The sequence below is a fragment of the Lasiodiplodia theobromae genome (assembly GCF_012971845.1).
Source record: "Lasiodiplodia theobromae strain AM2As chromosome Unknown scaffold_20, whole genome shotgun sequence".
NCBI classification, from domain to species: Eukaryota; Fungi; Ascomycota; class Dothideomycetes; order Botryosphaeriales; family Botryosphaeriaceae; genus Lasiodiplodia; species Lasiodiplodia theobromae.
The window spans coordinates 236817-249668 of NW_023336409.1; the positions used below are offsets into that span (position 1 = coordinate 236817).

Consider the following 12852-nt stretch of genomic DNA (forward strand, 5'->3'; position numbering starts at 1 on the left):
AGCCTCAGGCACCTTTTCTTTATCGATAGCCTGTGTGACCCCGCACTACTCCGCAGAAACTGCAGCACCGCCTTTCCAATCAATCGGTTGCATCTGTCCTGTCCCTGCAGGCGACTCTCCGAACACAAGCCTCTCCGTGCACCGTCTCTTTCCTGTTATGCTCAACTATCGTCCTCTCTTTAGTCGTCATAACCTTGTTCTTCTCTCACGACCTTCCCTACTTCGGCTTCGCGCAGATGCGCGTCCTGTCCTCCAGGCTTCATTTATATCGATATCTAAGATGGAGCGAGAGCTGGACAGCATTCCACACGTCGATCGCACGGCCAACGAGCCTCGTGACCCGACTCTGCATTCTCTCAGCCTTGCTAAAATCGATCGAATTAACCCCACCACGCGGCTGTTCAAACTGCGTGCTTCAGGCGACGGAGTCAAGGTGAGTGGTGCATCGTGACTGTCTCCCATGCTTTGCACGTAAAGCTATCTCAGGAGGCAACACATCACTTCGCATTTGTTAATGTGGTAGTTTCTTCCCGGACAATGGCTTGATGTCTATCTACCGGGAGTAGACGAGGCTGGAGGTTTCACAATCACCTCAGCGCCGGTGCATGCTACTCCACCGGCCGCCGGGTCCGACGAGTGTTTAAATGTCGATTCAAGGGCGGTTGAGCAGGAGAATAAGGCGGTCCGTCCGTATCTGGAGCTCGCAGTTCAGAAAAGCCCAAATGCCCCGGCAGCATGGCTTTGGCGTCCAGAATCCGAGATTATCGGCTCTGGCGTAGAGGTTCGAGTGGGTGGCAGCTTCGTATGGCCTCCGCCGATAGCCGTGCAAGAAGTTGGGAAAGCGGTTTTCATCGCTGGGGGTTTGGGAATCAAGTCAGTCGCCTGTCTTTGACCGGAGGCTCAGAAGCTGACAGCGAGCACAAGCCCTTTGATCTCCATCCTTTCACACCTGCACCACACTAACAGCATGCCTCGTTCGGTGGAGTTCATCTACGCCACCAAGATGACGGACGGCGAGATTCTTTTTGCCGATCGACTGCTACACATCGCCTCTGCCAGGCCGGAACAGTTGAGGTTGAGGTTCTTCCTGACAGGTGCAGGTGGGCATAAGCTCCGAGGCCCGGAAATTTTATATCGTCGGTTGACTTCTAAGGACGTTCTTGAGGCCTTGGGGGACTCGGACAGGGAACAGACAGTGTGCTACGTGTGTGGACCGCCTCAGATGACGGACGAACTGGTGGAGTTCTTGCGCGGGCAGCAGGGAATGAGTGCTGATCGAGTGCTTTGTGAGAAGTGGTGGTAAGAAAAGATAGTCAGAGTCAGAACCAAGGCTTATGTTAGCTGCGTTTTCGCCCCAGGGCCGAGCGTGTTCTAGGAGCGAGACGGCAGGGCGCGCATGGACTGCCGGGTGCCCTTTTTTGCCCTTCTGAGGGTGTATGAAGTTGCGGAGATAGGCCTTACCGGATTGGGCCAGCTGCAGGAGGGCAGCGCGGCGGGCGGGCACGGGAGACGGGCAGTCGCAAGTGCTGAGAAGGCTGACGCGGGCATGGCGAGATGGTGAGCTGCACATCTCGCCGCGCAAGCTTCGCGATCCACTGCTTGAGAAGCTTCTTGTGGGCTGTCACGCCCGTAGCCGCCGACCCCGTGCGTTGAAGCGGCTAGCCAGATCACAGCGGGGCGCCGGCGTCGGGCGCTCCCATTGGCGGGCCTGTAAGCGCCCCCATCACCGCGCATCCCCGGCGCAGCCAACGAGGGCGCAAATGCACGTTCTTGCCCTCGCCGCGTCGCACCGCACGCTCTCACAGGCCGCGCTTCGGCAATGGCCTGGGCAAGATCCCGGCAGCGTGCGCGCTGGCCGTCGGCTGACCTGCAGATGATATTCGCCCGCCGCCCGGCCAGGTCGCCAAAAGACCTGCACCGCCCAAGTCCTCCAACTCCCCTCCCTCGGCCCTCTCCCTCTGTGCCCGCCAGCTCCAGTGCTCGTCTCTCTGCCGCCGGCCGGCGACAGAAACGTCTCAGCGCAGCTCCCGACTGCTTCTCGACAGCACCCGTTTCAGCCTTCCCAGCGGCAAACGACAGCCAACGACCCCATGGCCGGCTTCTTCATCTCGCGCACGTGGCGCACCCGCAAGCTCATGCTGGGCCTGCTTCTTCTGGAGTTCGCCTTGACCGTGCCCGTGCTGACGCTGTTCGGCATCGCGAATCCAAACTTGTACCGCACCAAGCTATGGCAGGAGGGCGGTGACTTGGGCTACAACAGCGCCCCCAACACCGTCCTGTACGCCATGGCGAACTATAGGCCCGTGAAGACACCCCTCGTTTGGAGCCAATTGTCAGTCTCTCTGCCATCTCTTGACGTCGCGCGCAAACTGACATGGCTGATAGTATTACCTCGTGGAACCTTGTCATCTCGGTGCTTTCAATGTTCATCATGCTCTGCAAGATCCCCATGTTCATAATGCATGTCTTCTACCCCATCCTTTCGCTTCTCGTCCATGCCCTCGAGATTGCCTTGTATGCCTACAGTGCATATGGCCAGTCCGGCAAGGATACCATCGACCCGAGGCGCCCCTCGACCGGGCTCCCCTGGTACATTGGCAAGAGCTGCAGCGTGGCTACCACCTCGCAACTGAAGGGCTACTGCCTGCAAGCAAAGAGCGCATTTGTGCTCACCTGCTTGATGATGTAAGCTATTCCTCTCCTCCGCTACCCACACCCCTGCTGACGTCGCAATGCTCGTAGTGTACTATTCGGCATCTTCTTCATCCTCGCTGTCCATTCCATGATTCCTACCAAGGCCCAAAAAGAGCAGCATGCCGAGAGAGTCCAAGCCAAGGCCGAGCGCAAGTCGAAATTCGAAGCGATGAAAGCCGAACTCGCCGCCGAAGCTGCATCCATTCATCAGCAACAACTCCAGATGACCAACGAACAATACTGGAGCCAGCAGGGCCACCCGCTCTCACCGTCCTACGCGCCTACATCGCCGTACGCTGCTCCGCATACACCCTATGGCCCGGCTAGCGCAACGTATCCGCCGCGCTCTCCCTTTACCCCCGGTGGAGCGTATGCGCAATGGCAGCAGAACTACGGCAGTCCGCAAACTCCGCAGCCTGTGCACCCCGCACCAATGACGCACTATGGGCCGGATGGTCAAGTGGACTGGAGCAAGCAGCAATGGGAGATGCAAAACTACCCCCAGCCGCCCGTGTCACCTGTTCACACAACTTCGCCCAGCCCTCCGCTACCAGCCCCGGCGCCGTATCCGGCAACGCCGAGGACAAAGGCGTACAACTCCCTCAATGGGAGCGGTGATTTGCCATTGAGGCAAGCGTAAATAACCTCAGGGGGAGGCCCAGGTGGCTCCCTTTTCTATGTCGATAATTCTCGCTTCTTTATCTGTGATGGTGGTATACCCGGGTTTCAGTCCTCACGAAAAGGGCAACGGCGTTTTGTTTTTGGGATAATATCACGCCCTCTGAAGAGAGGCCAGACAGATCTACTCTCGTTGACGATCTAATGTTAAATATTTGGTTGCTCGATCGATCTCGTGTCTGTTCCTGGCAGTTAAGTGGGTTTCTGCCACCGATCTACAAGGCATGCGGGGCATATTGTACATGCAGGTGGGGACGTCTTGAAGGTGGGACCGACATGGTCCTGGGGCTCATAGCGGCCACGTTTTGCAAAAGTCAAAATGCTCATTCGAAACACCTGCCCCCTATGAGTCTAAGGCCATGACCGCTAGAGTCGGGTGGTTTAACGATGTGAATTACCCGATAGAGCATACGACGTTGGTGTTGGTTTGCTGCAGTCACGCCGTACTACCTTCTCTTATTCGATAGGTTCGGCACGCCTTATCTGATGGGCGGGAGCTGTGTATACAGAAGCCTCAATTGGTCCGTTATTGATGGGGACCCATTAGGCCTGCAGCGGATGATGTGGCCGTACTATGGAAGGCGAGCGATGTGCGCGGAACAATGTCGAGAGCAATAGCCGAGTGTGGAGCTCACGATGGCGAGTCCCCGGCGGGCGGACGGAGCAGGCAAAGCTGGATGCCGCTTAAGAGGAGCCAATGCCATTGCAGGGCCGGCAATGACTTTACACCGCCACTCTGTGAAGTGGGCAGACCTCAACACCACAGTCTAGACCACGATAGGAGAACTCCTGGACCAGGAACTCGGTTTCGCCATCCCGCCGGATAAAAGCCAGAGCCGGTAGGGCACGCGATTGGGGAGGCGTCCCTTTTTTCTGGGGCCGGGTAAAGGGCCAGGCACGGACAGGGCTGATAAGCGAATGCTGAACCCTGGCGGCTGCCCCACGTCTTACTGGCTACCAGCTTGCACGTCACTCCCATGTCACGATTATCGTGTCCGCCCACCGGGTACTTTTTTTGACCGCAGCCTGACCGCGTCGCGCACCTGACGCCAAAGCCCCTTCGTCCCCGCTTCCTTCTCCGAACTCATCGTCCAATTGTCCCACCATAATATCCTGACGGCGCCCCGCAGCTTTGATGTCTGAGAATTTGTTCTTGCTGCTCAACTGCTTCCTAACCATCACATAAAGTACCCACACCCAACACCTCCGTCCGAACCACCGCCTTGCGAACCCCCCCTTATTGCGACAGCGCCAGAGCTCCAGCTGCAGCCATGGCAAACGCAGCGAGCGGCGACCTGTACATGGGCTTCGACCTGTCGACCCAACAATGCAAATGTACCTTCCCCTCCCTCCGGCACCCCGCGCATTGGGCGCCACTCATCCTCTTGCCCCCCGCACCTCGAGCGAATCGCACTTCCCACATCTCAACCCCGCCTCTTTGCACAGAGGCGGCCATCCACCGGAACCGCTCACTGACGCGTATTACCATTCTGCAGGCCTAGTCGTGTCCTCGGACCTCAAGCTTGCCCACTCCGCCCTTGTTGACTTCGACGCCGACCTCGCCCACCACGGCATCAAAAAGGGTGTGCTCACCAATCCCGCCGAAAATGAGATCTTTGCGCCCGTCGCCATGTGGCTCGAGGCCTTGGACCTGGTGCTCTCGCGCCTGCATTCCCAGGGCCTCGACTTCGGCCGCGTGAAGGGTATCGCTGGTGCCGGTATGCAGCATGGAACAGTATTCTGGGGCCCGAATGCTGAAAAGGTCATGGGAAGCCTTGATAGTGGTAAAGGGCTGGCTGAGCAATTGATTGGAAAGAGTGCGGATGGTAAATGGAAGGATGTTCAAGAGCTTGGCGCATTTGCACATGAGCACAGCCCGAACTGGCAGGATGCAAGTACGCAGAAGCAGTGCGAGGAGTTTGATAAATGCTTGGGCAGCCCTGAAAAGCTGGCAGAGGTGACGGGAAGCAAGGCTCACCACGTAAGCGCCACAACTCTGGCTTCGCTCTCGAACCAGCACAATACTGATTGTCCGAAAAGCGGTTCAGTGGGCCCCAGATCATGCGCTACCGTCAGAAGTACCCCGATCACTACGCGAAGACGTCCCGGATTTCTCTCGTGTCCTCTTTCATCTCGTCTGTTTTTCTGGGAAAGGTTGCCCCCATCGACATTAGCGATGTCACTGGAATGAACCTGTGGGATGTCCACAACGGTAAATGGCATGAGGACTTGCTTACCCTCTGCGCCGGTGGGGCTTCCGGTGTTGCTTCTCTGAGGGAGAAGCTTGGCCATGTTTTCGAGGACGGTGGTAGGTCATTTGGTGCCGTCAGCCCATATTTCGTTTCCCGCTATGGCTTCAGCAAGGACTGCAGTATCCTCCCAGCCACGGGCGATAACCCGGCCACGATCCTAGCTCTCCCTCTTAGGGAGGGTGACGCCATTGTCAGTCTTGGAACGAGCACGACCTTCTTAATGAGCACGCCCGTGTACAAGCCCAACCCAGCATACCACTTCATGAATCACCCAACCACAGCCGGCCTGTACATGTTCATGCTTTGTTACAAGAACGGCGGTCTCGCCCGTGAGCAAGTCCGCGACGCGCTCAATGTGCTTACCGGCCAGCCCGAAAGGTCTTGGGAAAAGTACAACTCGACCGCGCTCTCGGATGCTGTTCTTGGCCAGCCCGACTCCAATCCTAAGGCCCCTATGAAGCTCGGCCTCTTCTTCCCGCGCCCGGAAATCGTGCCCAACGTCAAGGCTGGCACCTGGCGCTTCCTGTACGAACCATCGAAACTGACCACATCCTCGCCCTCCCACACCGACATCCAGGCTGCCCTCACGCCACTCTCTTCCGACGAAGACACACGCTGGGGCGGCCCTGCCACCGATGCCCGTGCCATCGTAGAGTCACAGTTCCTGTCCCTCCGTCTGCGCAGCGCCAGTCTTGTACTTCCGCAGAAGTCTGCATCTGGAGTCAGTCTCCCCGCACAACCGCGCCGCGTCTACCTCGTTGGCGGCGGTTCTCAGAACGCCGCCATCGCCGACCTGTGCGGCCAGGTGCTCGGCGGCGCCGAAGGTATCTTCCGACTCGACATTGGCGGCAACGCGTGCGCGTTGGGCGCCGCATACAAGGCCGTGTGGGGCGTCGAGCGCAAGGTGCACCAGCAACAAACTTCTTCCGCGGAGGAGCTGGTGCCTAACTTTAAACAAAAGGCCGGCGAGGGCATTGAGACGTTTGAGGAGTTCATCGAAGCGCGCTGGGATGAGAAGAGCTTCGTGAAGAAGATTGCAGAGGGCTACCGCGAGGGCGTGTTCGAAAGGTACGGGGAGGCTGTTAAGGGGTTCGACGGCGTGGAGAAATGGGTGTTGGAGAGGTTCGGGGAGGAGTGAACACGATTCTTCTCGTGTGAGTGAGCACGGAAAGCGAAGACGAAAGATGCAAAGAGAGAGGGAAGAGAGGGGGGGGCGAAGAAAAGGACAGGTAGGCTACGCAAGGCGACGAAAATTGCTTCCTTTCTTTGAAAGATTGATATAGACTTAGTTCGATTTAGCAATAGCTCTAGCAAAGCAACAAGGAATCTGTAATGCTTTTCTGCTACGGACTTTACAATCCCTTCCTGCAATAAGATGACTGCGACAGAATAAACGTTGATTCTTTTTCAACGCTAGTCTTGCAACCGAATTCAAGCAAGTATGCTCAATTTCTCTTTCACATCTCTTCTGTTCACATCTGCCTAAAATACTGAGGAGAGGATGCTAGCTAATACAGCGAAGGACATGGCCCTCTTGAACGCCACCCGGTTTCCGTTCATTCGTAATCTAGACGAGCAAACGATTACTTGAATTCGCCAATCGATTGAGGAGCAAGCCGCTTCGGCATGGGAAGAACAAAACACATGTAATCAGAGCGACATCCACCTCTACAAAGATAGGGACAAGTAATACAAAAACCAAAAAAACTGGGTATTTTCTCTCTCTCATGTTCTCTCTTTCCAACAGTAACAATAGATGCAAACCAGACGGAAGTGCGCGCATGTGCCAATCTTTTTTCTCTTCCATTTCCCTCTAACACTCACTTTTCATCTCCTCTTCGTAACGCCACCATTCGCCTTATTCTCATGCTTGTGCTCGTGAATATGATGCTCGTGCTCGTGATCATGCTCATGCTCATGATCACCGGGGCTGCTCTTCGCACTAACGTCGCTCGGAATGAACTCGTCCAAAAAGTCCGGGCCCTCGCGCTCCACCTCCGCCGACACGAACCTGACCTTGACGCGCTTCGCACCGCGCACCTTGGCGCCGATGCGTGCGCGCACGAGCTGCTCGACGCCGGACAGCTGGTCGACGGTCCAGGTGCTGGGCACAGCCAGCTCGAGCTCGAGCAGGTAGTTGGGGCCGGACTTGAGGCCTCCGACGCTGCGGATCTCCACGACGCCGTTTGGCGAGGAGGACGCCAAGCCGGCGTCGGTGAGGGCCTTGGAAGTCGCGCGGCGGACCGAGGACTTCATTTCGTCGTCGATGGAAACGTCGATGAGCTCGCTGAAGGCCTGGAACAGGTTTTCGTAGCCGGCCTTGACGACCATGCCGGTGATGATCAGCGAGCCGACGGGGTCGAGCCAGGCGGCGTTGGTCGCGAAGTTGGACGCCATGATGATAGCGGCCGTCAGGATGGCCGTGAAGGAGTCGATACGGTGGTGCATCGCGTTCGAGAAGAGCACGCTGGACTTCCTTTCGCGGGCAACCTTACGGGCTGTTTTTGCCTCGACGTTAGCGTTTGTTCCACAGTCAACCGGCTGCCGTCCGTCCTGGACGGGGCCTCAAAATAGGGCTGTTGCGAGGAATTGGCGGGTCAAAACGTACTCGCATAAACCAACCACTCTTTCAAGCCCGCAGAGGCAAACAGCAGCCACGCAGCGTTCAGATGCGGCACAGCAGCCGCCATATCAACGGCGCTATGGCTATGGCCGTGTCCGTGATCGCCGTGATCATGGCCGTGGCCATGGCCAAGACCGAGAAAGTCGAAATGGGCCAGTGCCTCGGCAACTTCAGGCGCGAACATCTGGCTGAGGGAGAGCACGGCGCTCCAGCCAATGCCCAAACCGCCCAGCAGCAAAATCGAGGAGACGCCCAAACTGCCCAGGCACTCGATCTTGCCGAAGCCCGTGGGGTACCGCTCAGACGGCGGCTGCAGGGCCCACTTGACCGTCAGCAATGTCATCAAATCCGAGACCATGTCCGAAAGCGAGTGGAAGGCGTCGCCGATGAGCACTATGTTGTCCAGCCCCCCGGTCAGCAACTTTCCTGGCAGAACTATGTATTCCTCCCACAATGGCAAGGGAGCTCCGAGGGAAAGCAGGGGAAAACGCACTCTTGCTGTTCCAGTAGTAGCCAGCGAAGCCCTTGCCCACGGCGAGAACGACATTGAGCAACAGGCCGAGGCGGGTGATGCGGACGGCGGCATCATTCTTGTCGCTGCTCAGCAGCAAGGCAGGATCGGTGCCGTGGTGATGGTGGCCGTGGCCGTGGCCGTGGCTGTGGCCCATGTGCTCGCGGGTCTGGGTTGCGCTCATGGCAGGATTCAGCTTCCGGAGGCGGCGCACGCTGGGAGGACGGGCGGCGAGGGAGGAGCAGCAGCGCGGGCAATTGGGGGCGATTGGCGGGCGGGTGGGCGGCGGGGACAAGGCGATGGCGGCGGATAGGGCGGGATAGGCGGCGCGAGCGGGGGAGGAAGTCGACGAGGAGCGAGCGAGCTGCTTAAACAGCGCCTCGGTGGTGGGTGACAAGAGGGAGGTCGAGGCGCAAGACGAACGTGGCCCTCCGCCGGCCATCACTCGCGGCCGGTCCCACGGCCGCACGACGCGTAACACGGACAGGGACGACGCGCCATTGCTGCGGGCGATGCGCGCGAGCATAAGGGCGAGACGAGCTGCTAGCGACGGATTCCAGCGATAACCCCCAGTCTGGCCTGCGTTCGGTTGCTGCGCTGGAGTTCACAGCTGCGGTTTGCGGACAAGATTCTGACAGGGCCCGGCGGGAAGCAGGCCGCCGCAGTGGTGTGTACTCGGTGCATTCGTCATCGTTGCCCTTTACGGCCGGCCTTCGCTCGGCGACCCTCCTATTTCTCTACTCCTCTAGCCCGTCCCCACTCGCGCCGTCGAATGGGAGCCGCTTCGAAATAAGCGCGAAACTGCTATATTGCGACGCTGCTGGGGGGCGCAGTGCTTGGCGTCCGCTCGCCAAGCTCCGGGAAGCAATGCATGGCGCGTCTTGTCTACGCAAGCTGTGTGTTTAGCCGCTCCCTGCTCATCTCCCAGGTGTGTCGCAGAACGAACTGTCTTTTCCTTTCGTCTATCAAGTACAAAAAATGACAAAACGCAACGCCCAAGTCAGAAGGCCTTCCGCCAGTCCCACCCGTGGTATATGAGGCAATAATACAACAACAACCAACAAAGGAAATACACAAGAAGACTCGTTAGGCAGCGCCACGACACAGCCACCTCAGCTCGCGTGGTGGCCTGGGTGCGGCTCGGGCGAGAGCATCGACTGGATCGACGGCCCGCCCCTCTGATTTGGTTGGAAGCCGGTAGTCGGGCTGGGTTGTGGCTGTTGATGGTCCGCTCCGCCCTGGCTGGGGCCAGCCTCGAGCGACGACGAGTAGTCCTCTACCTCGTTCTCAGCATCCGAGTATCCGATGCCGCTGTCGCCTTCGTAGTAGTTACCTCGTCCGCCATCGCCCTCTTGATTGGCCCGCTCCTTGCGCTGTCCGGCCCGGTGCGCTGCCTGGAGGTTCTTGAGCCCGCGTTCCATGCACTGCCAGGCGACGCGTTAGTCAACTGCTGCGTGAGGCGATCTGCAAGACATACCTTGGCTTCGACAGTAGCCCACTTCTCGCCCACGCGCTCGGCCAGAATGCTCCACATCTCCCTCCTAACGTTCATGTATTCGCGCGCCAGCACCTCGAGCTTGACGCCGTCCAGATCCCGGGCGTTTTGCTGCTCCATGAGGCGTTCGTGGCGCTTGCGGCATGCGTTGTGTGTCTTATACGGGAAGTACTTTGCCGCAATGGGCTTCCAGCTGAGGCCTGCTTTACGTGCCTCCATGAGGCGCTCGTCGTCCGAAGGCGGCCATTGCGCAGCCCCCCGGGCTCCCTTGCTGGATTCCTGCGTGGGGAGGGGGACTGGCTGGACCCGGTGAGGATGAGACTGGGCTCTGAGTTCTTTCGGCATTTTTGGTGAGGATTAGGATTATAGGGCGAGGTGTATTCAAGGCCGCGAGCAAGGAAAAGACCAAGGAAAAGGAAGTATTGCTTGAGAGGCATCTGGAGGAGGTTGAGGCAGGGCTTGCGCCCCGGTCTTCATATACCAACATGTGCGGCACAGTTGGAGGCATCGACTGCTCGTGGCTGCGCAGCATTCCAATGGCCTACCGTCGTCGGGGCGCGTGGAACGCTTTCCGGGTCGATTAGTCGCCAATGCGGCTCAGAAAGAGCTCGTTTTGGAATTTAATCGCCATTTGGGCGTCTGAAACTCGAGTACATAGGCGCTCCGTCGAAAAAGCGGGATGCCTGGGGCATGCGGCCCTGTGAGTGGCCGGGCGGGCGGTGCGGCCGTCGTCGAGGTCGCCAGAACGGCCCAGGCAGCAGGGGGCTGTTTTTAGAGAGCGCGCGTATAGGTTTGGCTGCCGAAGCGGGCCGGCGGCTATCTTGGGCGGGCGGCTAAGGCTGGACGGCGGCTTGTGAGTGGCCTCGCGGGCGGCGACCCATTGTTTCCCGTCATTCTGCAAGGGACCAGATCCTCGATGGTCATTGCTTGCTGGATAGGGCTGAGACACAGCGGCGTCCTCTGCGGTGGTTGCGCGGCGGACCAGTCGCGTTGGGCGACGAAGCGCGACGGGCCAGTTCTGCAGCTGCTGAAACGCAAATTTGACGCGCTGCCGGCGCCGCGGTAGGCCGTGGCTGCGAGAGTGATTCAGGAGGCGCGCGTAGAGAGCGCTGCGATGCCGCAACGGGGAGGCTAAGCGAACGGGAGTCCGTCTCCGCGCCCGCAGCCGCCCCACGCCTCCCGCTCCCGCTCATTGCCGCGACACTTTTCTTCACGCCCCAAAATACTCTCGGCAGCACTTCCACGCGAGATCGTGCCGCCGCTCCTCCCGCCAAGCCATCTGCCCTCGAAGACGTGATAAGCGCTCGGATCAGTTGCGAGCCCGCCTGCCACCGAGCCGCCCCGCCCGTGGGCCGACCCGCGAACTGATGGCCTGAGATTCGATCGAGACTCTTCGCCCATCAATGCCCCTGCAAGCGCCTCCACGGTCATTTTCGTCTTCTTCACTCCAGTTATCAGTCATGTGCCATTCTCCCCATCCCCGCTCGAGACTTCGCCCAGAAATTCCAATACGTAATGGAGGCTGATGTCGCACAACGCCAAAGCGCGGCGCTTCCATCTGCCGAGCTGTAGCTGCATTCCACCCGGTTTCTGACTCAACACGTGGTCGGTTGCTCAGCATCCCTTCGCTGGGGAGCAGCATTGGCGTAAAAGTAAACCCACGGTCATTTGACAATTGTAAGCAAGCAAATTCCAGTGTCACGATAGCAAAGTGTTTTCACGTGGCCACGGAGAGTTCACAAATTGGGCACAGACCAGGGGAATTCTCGAGCTAAACATGTGTGTCGTTTGGAATCCACATTTGAGGGCTGAGTGCGTGCTAAACTTATTCCAGGCAGTCGCTATCTTTCTGAACATGTTTCTCCATCGCCCCAGCCGTGCTAAACATATCCGTTGAAACCATACCGACTGCAGTTGCACCCTCTCACAAGGGTTTCACAGCACGCCTACACTGCTACCTCGGCCGTACAGCCCGGTATCTGCTGCGTGAATTGCTTCTATTCTGGGACGTGCGTCCTCGATTTATCCTATCTCTCGCCATGGCCGCTCACGCTACCAATCCTGATGCGACGAGTACCATCACTGTCGGCAGTGTGCTCCGGCCTGTCGGCGTACCTGCAGTCTGAGCGCCGTGTGACATTTCGCCGTTGTGGGTGCATTGGCCATTGCAACCCTAGCCTGGACGAGGTTGCGACGATTGCAGCTTCGATCAATGCCGCAAACGACGGCAGGATCAAGGGGAAGGTTGTCGAGAGTCTGAAGAAATGGGAATGCATGAACATTGGCAGGTCTGGATTTGGCCTGGCGGCTGCGCCTTTGGTAATTATCTGGTGCGCAGTAATACTCCTTAGCAGGTAGTACCCCACACAGCTGTGACCGGCCCCGTCGTGTAACTCTTCAACGCCTCGCCGTCATTCCGCTCGCAGAAAGCCAGAAATACCAGGCTTTGGACAACTATCCGCCGGCTCCGTCGTTGCTAGAACCACGTCCTAGCCACACATCTTGCCCAATCAGGAAAGCAGCTGGGAGATGCCCGCAAAAGCTCGCCTGCCTCCTTCACTGCACACCACCTTCATAGAAATGGTTCACGACCAGCTGC

At 58.4% G+C, this 12852-nt stretch overlaps 4 protein-coding genes across 4 annotated transcripts; 2 read left to right on the plus strand and 2 right to left on the minus strand.

Annotated features, from left to right (window-relative positions):
• Nucleotides 1-2090: 2090 nt before the first annotated feature.
• On the plus strand, nt 2091-3334 carry LTHEOB_6847 (uncharacterized protein; the record flags this gene model as incomplete). Its single annotated transcript, XM_035516147.1, has 3 exons — nt 2091-2332; nt 2386-2685; nt 2743-3334. 3 exons carry the CDS (start codon nt 2091-2093, stop codon nt 3332-3334), a joined length of 1134 nt encoding a protein of 377 aa, XP_035371814.1.
• Nucleotides 3335-4643: 1309 nt separating this feature from the next.
• LTHEOB_6848 (D-xylulose kinase) lies at nt 4644-6762 on the plus strand (the record flags this gene model as incomplete). Its single annotated transcript, XM_035516148.1, has 3 exons — nt 4644-4707; nt 4869-5353; nt 5413-6762. The coding sequence occupies 3 exons, from the start codon at nt 4644-4646 to the stop codon at nt 6760-6762; spliced, it is 1899 nt and encodes a 632-aa protein (XP_035371815.1).
• Nucleotides 6763-7451: 689 nt separating this feature from the next.
• On the minus strand, nt 7452-9284 carry LTHEOB_6849 (Cation efflux family protein; the record flags this gene model as incomplete). Its single annotated transcript, XM_035516149.1, has 3 exons — nt 7452-8122; nt 8233-8640; nt 8741-9284. 3 exons carry the CDS (start codon nt 9282-9284, stop codon nt 7452-7454), a joined length of 1623 nt encoding a protein of 540 aa, XP_035371816.1.
• Nucleotides 9285-9870: 586 nt separating this feature from the next.
• Nucleotides 9871-10598, minus strand: LTHEOB_6850 (Myb family transcription factor; the record flags this gene model as incomplete). Its single annotated transcript, XM_035516151.1, has 2 exons — nt 9871-10182; nt 10236-10598. 2 exons carry the CDS (start codon nt 10596-10598, stop codon nt 9871-9873), a joined length of 675 nt encoding a protein of 224 aa, XP_035371817.1.
• Between the last annotated feature and the right edge of the window lie 2254 nt (nt 10599-12852).